This window comes from Eretmochelys imbricata, chromosome 5 (genome assembly GCF_965152235.1).
Source record: "Eretmochelys imbricata isolate rEreImb1 chromosome 5, rEreImb1.hap1, whole genome shotgun sequence".
Classification (NCBI taxonomy): domain Eukaryota; kingdom Metazoa; phylum Chordata; order Testudines; family Cheloniidae; genus Eretmochelys; species Eretmochelys imbricata.
In genome coordinates this window covers 20,352,695-20,367,890 of record NC_135576.1, presented here as the reverse complement: position 1 = coordinate 20,367,890, position 15,196 = coordinate 20,352,695, and the positions used below count along the sequence as shown (strand labels likewise).

General features: G+C 37.0%; 1 protein-coding gene and 1 non-coding gene across 6 annotated transcripts in view; one reads left to right on the top strand and one right to left on the bottom strand.

Moving 5' to 3' along the window:
- WDR7 (WD repeat domain 7) overlaps window positions 1–15,196 on the bottom strand; it is a 370,274-nt gene that overhangs the window by 137,464 nt on the left and 217,614 nt on the right. For all 5 annotated transcript variants that reach the window (XM_077816698.1, XM_077816699.1, XM_077816700.1 and 2 more), the window contains one exon: window positions 6,095–6,316. In XM_077816698.1, the coding sequence (XP_077672824.1) occupies window positions 6,095–6,316 (222 nt within the window). The remainder of the gene's footprint in view (window positions 1–6,094; window positions 6,317–15,196) is intronic.
- LOC144265464 (U6 spliceosomal RNA) lies at window positions 10,495–10,597 on the top strand. Its single transcript, XR_013346281.1, has one exon. It is a non-coding gene; the product is annotated as a U6 spliceosomal RNA (small nuclear RNA).

Sequence of the window (15,196 nt, the reverse complement as noted above, 5' to 3'; positions counted from 1 at the left end):
ATCTCAGCTTTGAACACTGGGGGCTGTGAGAGGGCAGTTACATACTGCTTTTCTAAAAGGTTCCTGAAACTTACAAGTGCTGGAGAGGCTGCATTCCACAAGTGAGAATGTGTAGACGTCATTTCAAGGAATCATAGAATCAGAGAATATCAGGGTTGGAAGGGACCTCGGGAGGTCATCTAGGCCAACCCCCTGCTCAAAGCAGGACCAATCGCCAACTAAATCATCCCAGCCAGGGCTTCGTCAAGACTGATCTTAAAAACTTCAAAGGAAGGAGATTCCACCACCTCCCTAGGTAACCCATTCCAGTGCTTCACCACCCTTCTAGTGAAAAAGTTTTTCCTAATATCCAATCTAAACCTCCCCCACAGCAACTTGAGACCATTACTCCTCGTTCTGTCATCTGCCACCACTGAGAACAGTCTAGATCCATCCTCTTTGGAACCCCCTTTCAAGTAGCTGAAAGCAGCTATCAAATCCCCCCTCATTCTTCTTTTCCACAGACTAAACAATCCCAGTTCCCTCAGCCTCCACTCATAAGTCATGTGTTCCAGTCCCCTAATAATTTTTGTTTAACAACGAGGGAGTTCTTAAAAATAGGGTTTGATTTAGAACTGCAGCATGACCAACAGAAAATCTTCCAAGTTTTTCATGTTTCTATACTTTGCTATGAGCTCAGTTTTGAAGTCAAAACAGGAGTATGTTAGGGGTGTGTTATGTCTGCAACCCTCTTCAACATTTCCATCGACTGGGTAATGCAGCGTACAAAAGAAGACATGCCAAGGGGCATCAGATGGACACTCTTCTCATCTCTTGAAGACCTGGACTTCGCAGATGATCTCACTCTCCTTTTGTATACCCATAAGAACGTACAAACGGCCATACTGGGTCAGACCAACACTCCATCTAGCCCAGTATCCTGTCTTCCAACAGTGGCCAATGCCAGGTGCCCCAGAGGAAACGAACAGAGCAGGTAATCATCAAGTGATCCATCCCCTGTCGCTCATTCCCAGCTTCTGGCAAACAGAGGCTAGGGACACCATCCCTGCCCTTCCTGGCTAACAGTCATTGATGGACCTTTCCTCCATGAGTATATCTAGTTCTTTTTTGAATCCTGTTATAGTCTTGGCCTTCACAACATCCTCGAGCAAGTTGACTGTGCGTTGTGTGAAAAAATACTTCCTTTTGTTTGTTTTAAATGTGCTCCCTATTAATTTCATTGGGTGACCCCTAGTTCTTGTGTTATGAGAAGGAGTAAATAACACTTCCTTATTTACTTTCTCCACACCAATCATGATTTTATAGACCTCTACCATATCCCCCCTTAGCTGTCTCTTTTCCAAGCTGAAAAGTCTGAGTCTTATTAATCTCTCCTCTTATGGAAGCTGTTCCATACCCTAATTATTTTTGTTACCCTTTTCTGAATCTTTTCCAATTCCAATATATCTTTTTGGAGATGGGACGATCACACCTCCACACGGTATTCAAGATGTGTGCATACCATGAATTTATGTAGAGGCAATATGATATTTTCTGTCCTATTATCTATCCCTTTCCTAATGGTTCCCAACATTCTGTTCACTTTTTTGAATATCGCTGCATATTGAGTGGATGTTTTCAGAGAACTATCCACAATGACTCCAAGATATCTTTCTTGACTGGTAACAGCTAATTTAGAATCCATCATTTTATATGTATAGTTGGAATTATGTTTTCCAATGTGCATTACTTTGTATTTATCAACACTGAATTTCATCTGCCATTTTGTAGCCCAGTCACCCAGTTTTGTGAAATCCTTTTGTAGCTCTTCGCAGTCTGCTTGGGACTTAGCTGAGTAGTTTTGTGTCATCTGCAAATTTTGCCACCTCACTGTTTACCCCTTTTTCTAGATCATTTATGAATATATTGAATAGAACTGGGCCAAGTATAGACCCCTGAGGGACACCACTATTTACCTCTTTCCATTCTGAAAACTGACCATTTATTCCTACCCTTTGTTTCCTGTCTTTTAACCAGTTACCAATTCATGAGAGGACCTTCCCTCTTACCCCATGACAGCTTACTTTGCTTAAGAGCCTTTTAGTGAGGGACCTTGTCACAGGCTTTCTGAAAACTTAAGTATACTATATGCACTGGATCACCCTTGTCCACATGCCTGTTGACCGCCTCAAACAATTCTAGTAGATTGTAAAGGGAAATCATGCCTCACCAAAAAGCATGTTGACTCTTCTCCAACAAAATATATTCATCTATGTGTCTGACAATTTTGTTCTTTACTATACTTTCAACCAGTTTGCCTGGTACTGCAGTTAGCCTGTAATTGCCAGGATCAACTCTAGAGCCCTTTTTAAAAATTGGCATCACATTAGCTATCCTCCAGTCATTTGGTACAGAAGCTGATTTAAACGATAGGTTAGAAACTACAGTTAGTAGTTCTGCAATTTCACATTTGAGTTCCTCCAGAACTCTTGGATGAATACCATCTGGTCCTGGTGATTTATTACTGTTTAGTTTATCCGTTTGTTCCAAAATCTCCGCTAATGACAGCTCAATATGGGACAGTTCCTCAGATTTGTCACCTAAAAAGAATGGCTCAGGTTTGGGATTCTCCTTCAAATCCTCAGCCGTGAAGACTGATGCAAAGAATTCATTTAGTTTCTCTGCAATGGCCTTATCGTCCTTGAGTGCTCCTTTAGCAGCTCGATCGTCCAGTGGCACCACTGGATGTTTAGCAGGCTTCCTGCTTCTGATGTACTTAAAAAAAATTGCTATTACTTTTTGAGTCTCTGGCTAGTTCTTCAAACTCTTTTTTGGCCTTCTGAATTATATTTTTACATTTAATTTACTAGATTTTATGCTCCTTTCTATTTTCCTCACTAGGATTTAACTTCCACTTTTTAAAGGATGCCTTTTTATTTCTCACTGCTTCTTTTACTTTGTTGTTTAGCCACAGTGGCACTTTTTTGGTTCTCTTACTATATTTTTTAATTTGGGGTATACATTTAAGTTGAGCCTCTATTATGGTGTCTTTAAAAAGTTTCCATGCTGCTTGGAAGGATTTCACTTTTGGTGCTGTACCCTTTAATTTCTGCTTAACTACTTTCCTCATTTTTGCGTAGTCCCCCTTTCTGAAATTAAATGCTACAATGTTGGGTTGCTATGGTGTTTTCCCCATCACAGGGATGTTAAATTTAATTATATTATGGTCACTATTACCAAGCGGTCCAACTATATTCACCACTTAGGACTACATCAAGAATTGCCTGTCCTTTTTGAGTTCCAGGACTAGCTGCTCCAAGAAACAATCATTTAGTGTGTCAAGAAACTATTTCTGCAACGCAACACCATATACAAGAAAAAACAAACCAACTCAACACACATAGCCAGCAAATCACACTGAAAATCACCTGCAAAAAGATGATATCATGACCCTTAATATTGCCTCACCATCACCAGTACGTTCATTACTGTTTCTACATTCGTGAAAACTTCACATACTTGGGCAGCACCATCAGCCAGAATGGTGGAAGAGCCAGGATATCCAGAACAGAATCAAAAAGCCCGGATCCAAGAAGCCAGAACACCTTCAGGATCTTAAATACAGTCTGGAAATCAAAATATAACACCAAAACCAAACTTAAGTTTAGAGCTGCGTACTTTCAACACTATTTTATAGTGCCAAATGCTGGGGAATGAAAAAACAGGATATGTCTAAACCATCTTCACTCCATAGAACCTGCCTCAGAAAAAACCTCTGTATCTTTTGGCCCAGAACAATCTCAAACCAAGACCTATTCATACAGTGCAGCCAAGAAGATATGAGCACCATCATTACCAGGAGGCATTGGAGATGGATTGGCCATGTGCTTCGGATAGAAACTGATTCCATTATCAGAATAGCATTAAGATGGACACCAGAAGGCAAGTGAAAACGAGGTCACCCAAAAACAACATGGCGAAGAGCTGTGGAAGCTGAGCTGAAAAACCACAGCTGGGGAACCACTGAAAGACTTGCCAAAACCAGACAGGAGTAGAGCAGCTTCGTCAATGCCCTAAACACCAGAGGTGTAATGGGTACTAACTAACTATACTTTGCTGAGTGCATGTGTTCTCTCAACAGGCATTCCCCTTTTCAATAGCCAGCTAGGTGGCTTTTCCTTGTGTACCTTTGACTTGTAGAGCACCTACAACAATGGACTTTTGGATACTAAAATAAGATGATAATTTTCATGGCTCTTAGGAGAATTCACAGTGCTCAATAAAGTGACTCATTTACAACCCTGATGCAAAACTACCTACGCAGAAATTAGAATTAAATTTTAGAGGAGAAAAAAAGCATTTTTTTCTTAACAAACAGGATTTCTCTGTTTAACCTCATGTATACACCTGATACTTTACCCTGTAAATGAGAACAACTAGGAGGTTAAGAAATGAAGAGAAAACAGCATATCTTCAGACATGCTACAGTAAACAAAGCCTTGGTGACCTCTGCTCTTAAGTAGGCAGGACACTGCATTATGCATTGACTGGAGCTTTTCCAGGGTCAGCATTTTCATTTTTGGGTACAAAGCATTGCAGTAATACAGCCTGAAAGTCACAAATGCATGGATCATTGCAACTAGAATCCCACTGTGAGGACAATTTCCTAGATAGCTAAAAACCAAAAAAAGCATTACTCACCAAAAAAAGCATTACTGTAATTGTACCATACATCCAGGAGCAATGGAGAATCTAGCATGAGTTTGAGGCTGTGTGCCATGTTGATTGACTGTACTTTGACATCCTGAACCAATGGCAGGTTAGAGCACTGGCAAGCTCAGTATAATGTTTTCACCTTTCCCTACCATCACCATGTATCTCTCTCCTGGACTGCGTTTAAGTCAAAGCACTAGAATGCTTTTATTCCATTTGCTTATTTTTTCCAGGTATTGGGTCATCATCGTGTAGATGTTGCACTTGTGCAGTGGAAAGATATATTTTCATGCTCTATTAATTATAATTAATATAAATTATTCTTATTATCCACATGCTGGTGGTACCATGGTGCTTCATGATCTATAGGAGCAGTCCAATATAGATGTTGAAGAGGGTTGAGAATACTAAGCCATTCTGGGCTCCAGATAAGGTTTCTGTCAGAGGTACCACAGCCTCAAAACCTTTCCAAGATAAGTGAATGCACCCAATCTAGTGCTGCTACATTTGCTCCTATGAGGGTCTCTCGAGTGTTAGCATCAGAAGATCATTTACTGGCACTGACTGCTGAAGACAGCAATATAAACATAGAAGCTTGTTTCCTGTCCACAATCAGGATAGGTCCATCAGTACTAACAGGGCCATGTCCTGTTCAGAAGGGTTCAATATACTGTAACAGCACAGATTTTATTGGACCTTAGAAGCCATCACATTTTCAGTAACCTTGTCAAACTCTTTGTTCTATCGTATCAGAGACTTAAGTCCTATTTTCAGCTCTGCCAGATAGGATCCTGGGTGACTTAACTGATTCTCATTCATAAAGTATTGGGGAAGGAAGTAAATTATACTTGCCAGCCCTTGCTCAAAAAGAGTTGTGAAGTACTGTGAATTAAGGCCATTCAGTGGAAGAGATGGGACCAGAACTCATGGTCTCCTGGTTCCTAATTTAGTACTTTTTCCTAGGCCATAAAGATATTTTTGAGGGGAAAGCAGAAGCAGTGGTATGCACACATGTACTCTTGGGTGCTTATAAATCTACACTATCTAGTTGATAGGTGGAATTTTTAAAAGCACATAAGGGAGTTAGGCAACCAATTCCCATTACAAGTCCAACCTTGAAAGAATTCAATTGACTTTAATGGGAGGGGAACCTAACTCCCTCAGGTGCTTTTGAAAATCCCACCATATATTCATAAAGTTCATATATTGCTCAGCTACATATTTCAGAAATAATTTCCTGATAGTTAACATACTAATTTGAAGCTAAGTGCTCAAAATTGGTTCCTTTTCCTTACTCTTTGAAAATGAGATTATTAGTGAACAAGGAGTATTGAAATAAAAACTACTGCATAGTTATGATGTGGTTAAAAGAGCAAAGGAGGACACAACATAGAATACTTACATGTATGTCTTGCCAAGGAATAGTTTGATCCACCACTAGTTAAACCAAATCCCTCAGGAATTTGACTGGAACTGCGTGGCCTCGTCAACAGTTTTGGAGGTTCAATTTCAGCTCCAAATTCTGCTCCAATCACGCCGAGCAAGACAATAGCAGTGGCTTGTTTCCGTCTCTCTTCATAAGATGTAGATATTTTTTTCATTTGTGGGAGACCAGATAGACAACCTGCAATGTAAAATAAAGGGCATTAGGATGATTGGTCAGCAATATTAGCAGTGGAAGTCCACGCCAATCAAATTTTATATATTTAGAAGAATTTTTCATATTTATAACAAAACTGTTCTTTTCAGCTACTTGAACATATACTGCTGGGAAAATGCTATTTAGAGTTGTCAGAAAACATCAAATATATATATCAAAGGTCAAATGGGAAAACAAAACTGGTCTCTTTTCAATCTCAAGGCACTTGTTTGCTATGCTTACTTCCCCCTATAGGAAAATGTGGAGCCAGACAATTTTTAGGTGATTGGTCCTGGTTCCATTTTGTCTCTCAAAGTCCCCAGTCCAGGCTAAAAGTTTACGTACGACTTGCCCCTTCCTCAGTCTTCAGTGCCACCTACAGAAAAGTACCATGTTCTTATAGGAAAAACTGTTTTAATTTCATTGTTTCTCCAGGTTTGTTTGTTGAAAAAGAATGAAAGACTTCTAAGATTCTGCAGTTATGAAATCAGTATTTTCTGGACGGTGAGTTGTGATCTTGATTCTTATTTACATCAGTATTAATTTGCTTTAAGACAAACAGGTTATCTTCACAGAAACAGTCTACGAAATAGACTTTTTAAAATACGTATATTTTTCATGTTATAAAAAGCTGTTATTTAAGTGACCATCCTCTTCTTTTTTGATGATTACTTTTAACCCACTGCAACAGTACATGGCACTGTGCAAATAATTTTCGATCTCATGATGCTAATTACAGAATATTAACTAATGTGCTTGCTAAAACGAGGGGAAAAGTCTCATTGCAAAATTTCAAATATAGTTATTAATAATCCAATATATCACACACAACCTTTTTATTTCCCTCAAGTACTGCAGATTACCACATTTTGTGATTTAGGGAGTAACCTCACAACCATAATTAACGCCCCCCAAAAGAATGTACCTTCTACATATATTTTGACAACTATAGTTCAGATACACTTATAATAATAACTCAAATTACACCAGCAAATTCACTGGCATATATCTTGCAAAAGTAATGAAGTCTTAGCTCTCGCAGCACTCTGGGATTAAATCTTTGTTGAGAAGTTGGAAGAGACCACCTGGTATACTGTGAGAAAATACTAGGTTTGAATAATGAAGTGTGAATTAGTGAGGGTCTACTGTATGTCTAGCTTTTCTAGTGAATTTCATACTACTGTACTAATAGAAAAGTAAATATTACTTAAAAAATAAAACAAGTATAAGAATCTCTATTAGAATATAGCCCCAATTCAGGTAATGATGCTGTAGCTATGACTGTGATATGCCAACCAATTGGGGGGGGGGGGATCTAAAACCTTAACAATGCTAAGGGGGAAAAAATCAATAGTCACTGCCTTCCCAGAAAGAAGGATGAAAATGGACTATAAACAAACAAAGTGATACTTAAACATTTTAATTTTTTATAACTTATTTCACATATACATAATTAAGATATACAACACACGAATGGTACCTGAGATTTTGATATATAAATATATTATCTTTTATGTGTTTTATATAGCATACTTGGAACACGAAGCAAACCATGCTCCCCTCCCCCAGCCCAGCAAGAAGCATGCTCCATAACAATAGTTCAAAGGGAAGCTCTATTCTGCAGTTGCACTGATTGTTCTGTCAGCTGACCTCTGCAGAAGGGAATTGCTAACCGCTGCCGAGCTCCTTAGCTGACAAATGAATGATCGCGGCTCCATCTATTTTCACTATGGCCGCCTCTAGCCCAGGTGCTCAGACAGAGAGCCCGGTGTGACATCTTAGATCAAGATGAATTGGCACAAACTCCTGATCCAAGATTGTTTTATACCATTTAATTTAGTTTCTTCCCCTGCTTGGATGAGCACAGCTCTGGTTATGGATTTCTATTCTAATGTACTGAAGCAGGCACTGAAAGAAGCCAATGAAGCAGATGCTGGAGCAGGGGACTGCAGGGATACTGATCAATAGGCAAGGCATTGACCCCAGCCGCTCAGCCTCTGCAATGGCCACTGCTTAAAGAAAAAGAAAAAAGAAAAGAAAAGAAAGAAAAAACACATGTGCTGCTTCCAGTAGGAAATTAAACAACAGAGGCACTTGGTGAATTCCTGCCCCCACTTTGTTGTTCTTCCTTCTGTTTGATTACAATAATATTGAATTAACCCTTTATTGTACCGTGAAGGATGTCTTTTAAAACAATATCCTTAAAAACATAAGCCAAGGCCAATAAACCTGTCAAGTTTCACCCCTAAACTAACAAGTAACCCATTAACAGGTGCCTGGCCCATAATGCCAGAATTCTGAAGTTAAAGGTAAACTATCAATTGCCCTATTGCCAGATATTTTAATTATATTCTAAAAAGTAGGCTATTATGCATTTATCTCACGATTTATAGACTCACTAGCTGCCACTGCCACTCATGGCCTGTATATGAAGCATATAGGATTTTAAATCTCAGCAAGTCTTACAACTGTACTTCTCAAGAGTCTCTAGATTGCAAGATTCTGACTCTTTGTTAACAAAGCAGTAAATGCTGTGACCAAAACAGGGTGGAGGTAATGTAGTTCTGACAGTCTCATTAGCAACTCATTGTACCAACATAAATTGCTCCTTCTTTCTCACCACTGTATTTTTTTTCCTCCTTCAAAGGAAAAAAAAATTTCAGTGAGCACTTGTTTTTGCCCTTACTTTCTTTGAATTATTAGTAGGAACACACAATTAATTGTAATGATTTCCTACAAATAAACTGACAGCCAAATGGGAGATTTTAAAATGAAATGTCTATAAAAAAAGTCCTTTCTACAGTTGCATTTGTCTCATGAAAATTTGGTATTTTCTCACAGCAACGTGACTCCATTTAATCATGCTAAAGGGTGACACAGAGATCCATTTTCTTGACAGGACGGTTGATCACCCTATCACAGAGAGAAAATTAATAACCTCAAATAGCTTTATGTGGAAAAAAGAAGCTACACTGGTGAAAGGAGAAAATGTTCTACATTTTAAGCCATACAGATAACAAACTTACTGTATTACACACAAATAGAAGTGACAGATTTCTTCATTTGCTCAGATTTAGCAAAATGAACACATATTAAAATATATTTCAAAGCATAAAATCTCTAATACTAAAACAAAGCCAGTAGTTAACAATTGTCTCTACAGATACCTTAATATGAGTAAATATTTTTCTAAACTGTTCAAATAAAAATATGAGTAAAATATTTGAGAAGTTAAACTGTTTAAAGGGCTGTGAGATATTGATTACTTCATTTAAAAAGCAGTCAGAGTGCAACCACGAGGTCAGGATAAATTTAACAGTTTGAAGCACTTTACTAAATAACTCTAAAGATCATGTTAATTGGCTTTGCAGAGTTCTAGGGTAAAATTAATTTTATCTTAGCTTCCAATAAAAGGATTAAAAGACATATTAAGTTCTTCAGGTTTAACTGGAATAGGAATCAATGAATTTGAATTAAGGCTAAAGGCAGTTTTATGAGAGATGGACTACTACCAGATACTTTATATCTGCTATTAGGAACATATTGATGGTACTCTGTTATTGTATTAGGTATTAAACTCTCAGACAAGTAGATGCCAGGACAATGTATTACTGTAAGGATAACCCATAAGAACATGTGTTGCTAACGTAGTTTTCCCAGAGTGGATGATGCCTCTTTTGGTTTGAGTCCATCCAGGATGTTTTCCAGCTGTGCCCCAATCAAGTGCTATGAGATGACACAAAGCTGTTACATAAAAATACGGTGGACTATAAACTTGAATATTTTAGCCATTTATGTAGAATGCTACACATGTGAATGTAATCAGTAAGATTTAATCATTACCCATAAACATCTATATCATAATATTCCTCATTGGAGAAAACTAACAAACATCGAGCTTCCAGCCTCTGCTTTCCATGGCATACCTTGTCATTTTTGAGACACATTTCAAGCGTGATTATGTATAATGCACATATACAAGACTTTCTATCAAACAAAACAAGAAATAAACAGATTTAATGAGTTTGTTCAACGCAGCAAATTAATTAAACAAATGGGGCACTGTGTGGGTGCAGGGGGTCCGCCAGTGGAGAACCCATTACGTGATCAATGTTTAAATAGACAGGAAAGACAAAGGGTGGGAGAAAAGGACTATATTACTCAAGCTTTGGCAGCACATATACTAGAATTGGAATGATACAGAGAAGATTAGAATGGTCCCTGCGCAAGGATGACATGCAAATTTCGTTGCAGATGGAGATTTGAGGCACAGCATGATTAAGTGACTTGCCCAAGATCATAGTAGTAAGGGGAGAACCATGACTAGAACTCTAATCTCAATCCAGTACCTTAACCAAAAAACAAACCCTACTTTCAATTCTTGTATCTATCTCAGCAACTTCTATAGCACCTACCATTAAACACCGAACATGGTAATTTAGATTTGGAAAGCACTGCCCATAGAGAACAACTTTCAGTGAGAATATTCTCAGGGCATGTATCTTTCATTCAAGAGTATTTCACTCAAAACAAATAAAAATATCCTCCCTTGTTTGCCATTATCACACTCTCCCCATCTTTCACCCTCTTTTCTGTTAAGAAAAGCATATGCAACACAATGTGGCAAAAGCAGAGATTAATAGCAACAACCAATGACAGTTTGTGGATTTGAAATTTTGGAGACAGTTTTCAAAAGATAGGAAGTTTTATAAACCAAATATGTAATAACTACAATGAGGATATGGGATTTGTTTACATTCATATGAGATGAAAATAAATTCTATAATTGCAGTTTAATGTTGACAACAACTGGAAAATCTGAACATACAAAAAGGTTATTTTCAAGCCCCTCACAGAAAACATTTACACAACAATTAAAGTTGAGTAATTTAAATAATTCTTCCTCAGACAAAGCAAAACAATTTTCTCACAACTTATACATTAACCCAATACATTTGTAATAAGCTCTTAAAAGTGTAACTCACAGCAGATTAATTTATTTGCAATATAAATAGGACACTAAAGGTTAAGTTAGATGCATGTAAAAAATCTGCACATCATATGCATACAACTAGCACTTGAAATTGATCAGAACATTTAACAGAAAGCCAAATGCCACTTTACAACTTTCCCCAGGTAATTAGCTCCTAAGACAATACACAATAGAAGAAAATAATAATGTGTACAATATTTCAGTGCTTCTCAAACCTTATGAAGAGTTAATAACGTTTCAAATAAACCAAAACTGAAAAATAATAGTATAAAGCAATACTCAGAATGGGAGGTAGCAGAATATTTGCCACAAGTGGGAAGAGAGACAATATAATTCACTTGATATAGCCTCCAGAGAGTTATGGTTCCTTCTTTCATTGATGAAATGAATAAAGTAGCCCTTGTTATGATGTACAAATATTCTGAGGGCCTGAAAATTTAGCTATTCATTATGTTGGTAGTTTTCTTCCACTGACTGAACAGACAGAATTCCTCCACAAACCCACCCTGTGATATTTTGGAGTGTTGTTTATTTTTGAACTGGAGAAGATTATGTGTATCATGACCCCTGCTGGACTATAAATGTCCTGCCCATGTATAGTAATTTTATATAATAAAGGTGAGCTGCCCTAGCTAACCAGATCAAGTTCTCTAATGCTGGCCTGAATATCCTGTGTATTTCTTTTCTAAACTAATCATGTCCAGATTGCCTAATTAGAAATCTAGTCTAGCTCAAACTTTAAAAGAATCAACACCATTGCTGTCATAAGATTTTACATCATTCTCTCCATACTTACGTAAGTCGTAAATAATATGGGTCACGTATATATGGATGTCAGAATAAATATGCTGTCACATTTTCTTAGATGTTACTTTCTCCTAAGAGCTGTTACGGATTCTACACCACCACTATCCTAATTATGGAGATAAACTTCTACTTTTTAAAGTCCTTTACATTTATATTACAATTGTCTATTGATCTTAGTTGTAGAGCCTCAATGGAGTTTCACCAGGGATAAATTTGGTCCCATAAAATCTGATTAAGGCTCCTATTTCAATGAATCTTTCCTGTTTTTCACCAACCTCTTGATGGAATCATAACTAATAACTCGGTGCAATGTGAATGTAAAGTATGGCATAGCTTAAAAAAACAGATTAATTTACAGTACAACTTTACTGTGAGACAGAATTCTGACACCAAAGAACTGCTACAGTTGAGAAATGAGGTTCTATGCATATTAATTCAGATTCTGGATCTTTAAATGCTTGAAAAGTGTCACCTCACATATTTTGTCAAAGGTCATTCTAATGAAATGGGGCAAGGATATTCAGTGACTTCTTCCCACTTACAACATTTACCCCCAAACAAACACATATGGAACAAGTTCTCAAAATTCCCTTACCACATTTATATTCTACTTGCAGTGTCATTAGAGAACAGAACAAGGTTTTTAAAAGAAAGAATAAATGCAAACAGAAGATGTACATGCTTAATGCTAAACAAAAAGCTCTCAGCAAGAAACCTCAAATACTGAACGCTGGAAAAATTGTAAAAGAACATTCAGTCATGTGAAAATATCATCCGTGTAACGCTGCCAAGGTCTGTGAAACCCAGTGTGTTGATCTGCTGAGTAAGTGCTGGATATGAAAGTTAAGCTGCCTTTGTGCAACTTAACTTATGCATCCAACTTTTTTTGGGGGGGGGGGATAGAAGAGGGGAGTGGGGAAGTATAGTTTGCTCCTTTCAACCAATTCCTCTCTTCTTTTAGCTTTCTATTTGGCTGAGCACACAACAAATATCAGTTAAATAGGGCAAAAACCTCTATGGAGATGGAAATTCCAACACATACTGATGAGCTAGGAATCTTCTTTTACCTACAACTATTTTACCTTGGGATAATTATGTGGATTTCCATGGATTTACTGATATTTAAACCAATGCAAGTGAGAGAAGAATGAGACCATTACTGCACCCACAGAGATATCTCCAGAACTGGTTTTCTATACAACTTATGATGATGATTGCTTTTTTGATTTCTAATTTTGTTTTAAATTAAATTAGTTTGTAGCTTGATTGCCACCATGACCTTTAGAATGCAAACCAATACAGTGCTATCTTGAATCTGGAAGCCTGACAACAAACAACAAAAGAGGGAGGAACTTCTCAGTGATTGTTAACTCTAAAGCCGAACAACGTTACTATATTTTAAGTTTTTAATGGCTATCTGTAATAAACATACATCTAATGTGGGTGCACCTATCTGTCATGTCCTGACAGCACATTCAAAAGCTTATGCTGCAGAAAAAAAGGTTAAAGGTTTAAATGGATAAACTCCTATATTTTTCCTTGATCCTTAATGGAGAACTCTCCTCCTCTACTGCCAATGAATGGACATTATTCTTTCCTTCCCCAACATTAAGAGACTGGACTGGATTCTCACTGGAGAAAATCAATGCCAGTCCTTGTAAAATTGGGGTCAATATGAGGTGCTCCCTCCTCAGAAACATCTTAATCTGATACTTTCATAGCCCTCCCATATTAGGCTGGCCTGGGGATCAAGACTGTGAATTAAAAGTGAGTCTCATGCAGTAGTTTAATGCACTAACTATAGGGCTACCAGTCTAGCTATTAAACAGTCTTTTAATTATTCATAGAATTGAGATACTACCTACTGACCTTAATTATTAAGAGTGAAAAAGTAGTTTACCATGTAGTCATTTATAAAGTGTTGGACTCCTGTGGCACACCTTCTAGAATTTTGTACGTTTCATATAGAACTTGCCCAGGAGAAGTACGGGCACTTCAATTTAAAAATCTAATTAGTGTCTTTAATGATCTCTTTGTTTTAGATACAGATAGATGCTACTAAAATATTACACATTGGGCCAAGTAGAAATAAGAAAGCAAGTAAAATTTCATGTTTTTAAAGAAAAATATCTCACTGCAGATTTTGCCAAAATTTTCTGCAGTTTGTAATGTACAATTTCTAGACAGAAGATATGCATATTTGGATAGCTTGAGAGCACTCAAAACACCATTTAAAAATCCAGTTTATGAAACATTAGTTATGAGATCAAGGCAGGGGCATATTTTTCCCCAAAAGGAAAGGTAATGGAGTGGCAATATTATAATATATTACAAGTATACTATAATATTGTAAAAGTCAAGATTTTTTCTATTTAATTTTCATTTAAAATCATGTACAGTTATTTTATATTTAAACATTTAAAATTTTTAAAAAATTGCAATATCTTGCTTTTGCAGGAAACATTCTGTGGTTAACAAGAATAGCCATTTATATTAATAATACACAGAATATTTTTGTAACATTTACAACAGAATTTTTTAAACAGCGTGACTTGCCTTTTTGAGGTTCCCATGATTTGGACACCAGTAATATAGTGACTACATAATGAAGTATCTCAAACATAGCACAGAATGTTAAAACCTCCTCTGGTAAACGAAATACTGACCAGAACACTAGAGTGTATTCTTTCCAAAACCAATCATGCAATCATTTACATACAGAAATGAGCAGAAGGTACCTTAGTTTAAAGTTCTAATTTGAAGGGCTTTGTCTCTAACAGCATGGACATCCACTAATAAAAAGTATGATCGGAAATCTTAGTATGGGATTAGAACCCATCTGTAAATCCTTATCATTCTAGTAAGCTTATTTCATTTTATTCATTACGGACTCCTTGAAATATGTGATTGCGAAATTCAATTTCTTTAATAATGAGTTAATATTGAAATATTCAAGTTTAAATTTGTTAGAAATTTCAATGAGTCTGTAATGCAAACATTTAAGAGTAGCTAACAGCAACCACAAGGATTAAGACACTGATTTTCTGCAGCGTAGCTGCTGCTAT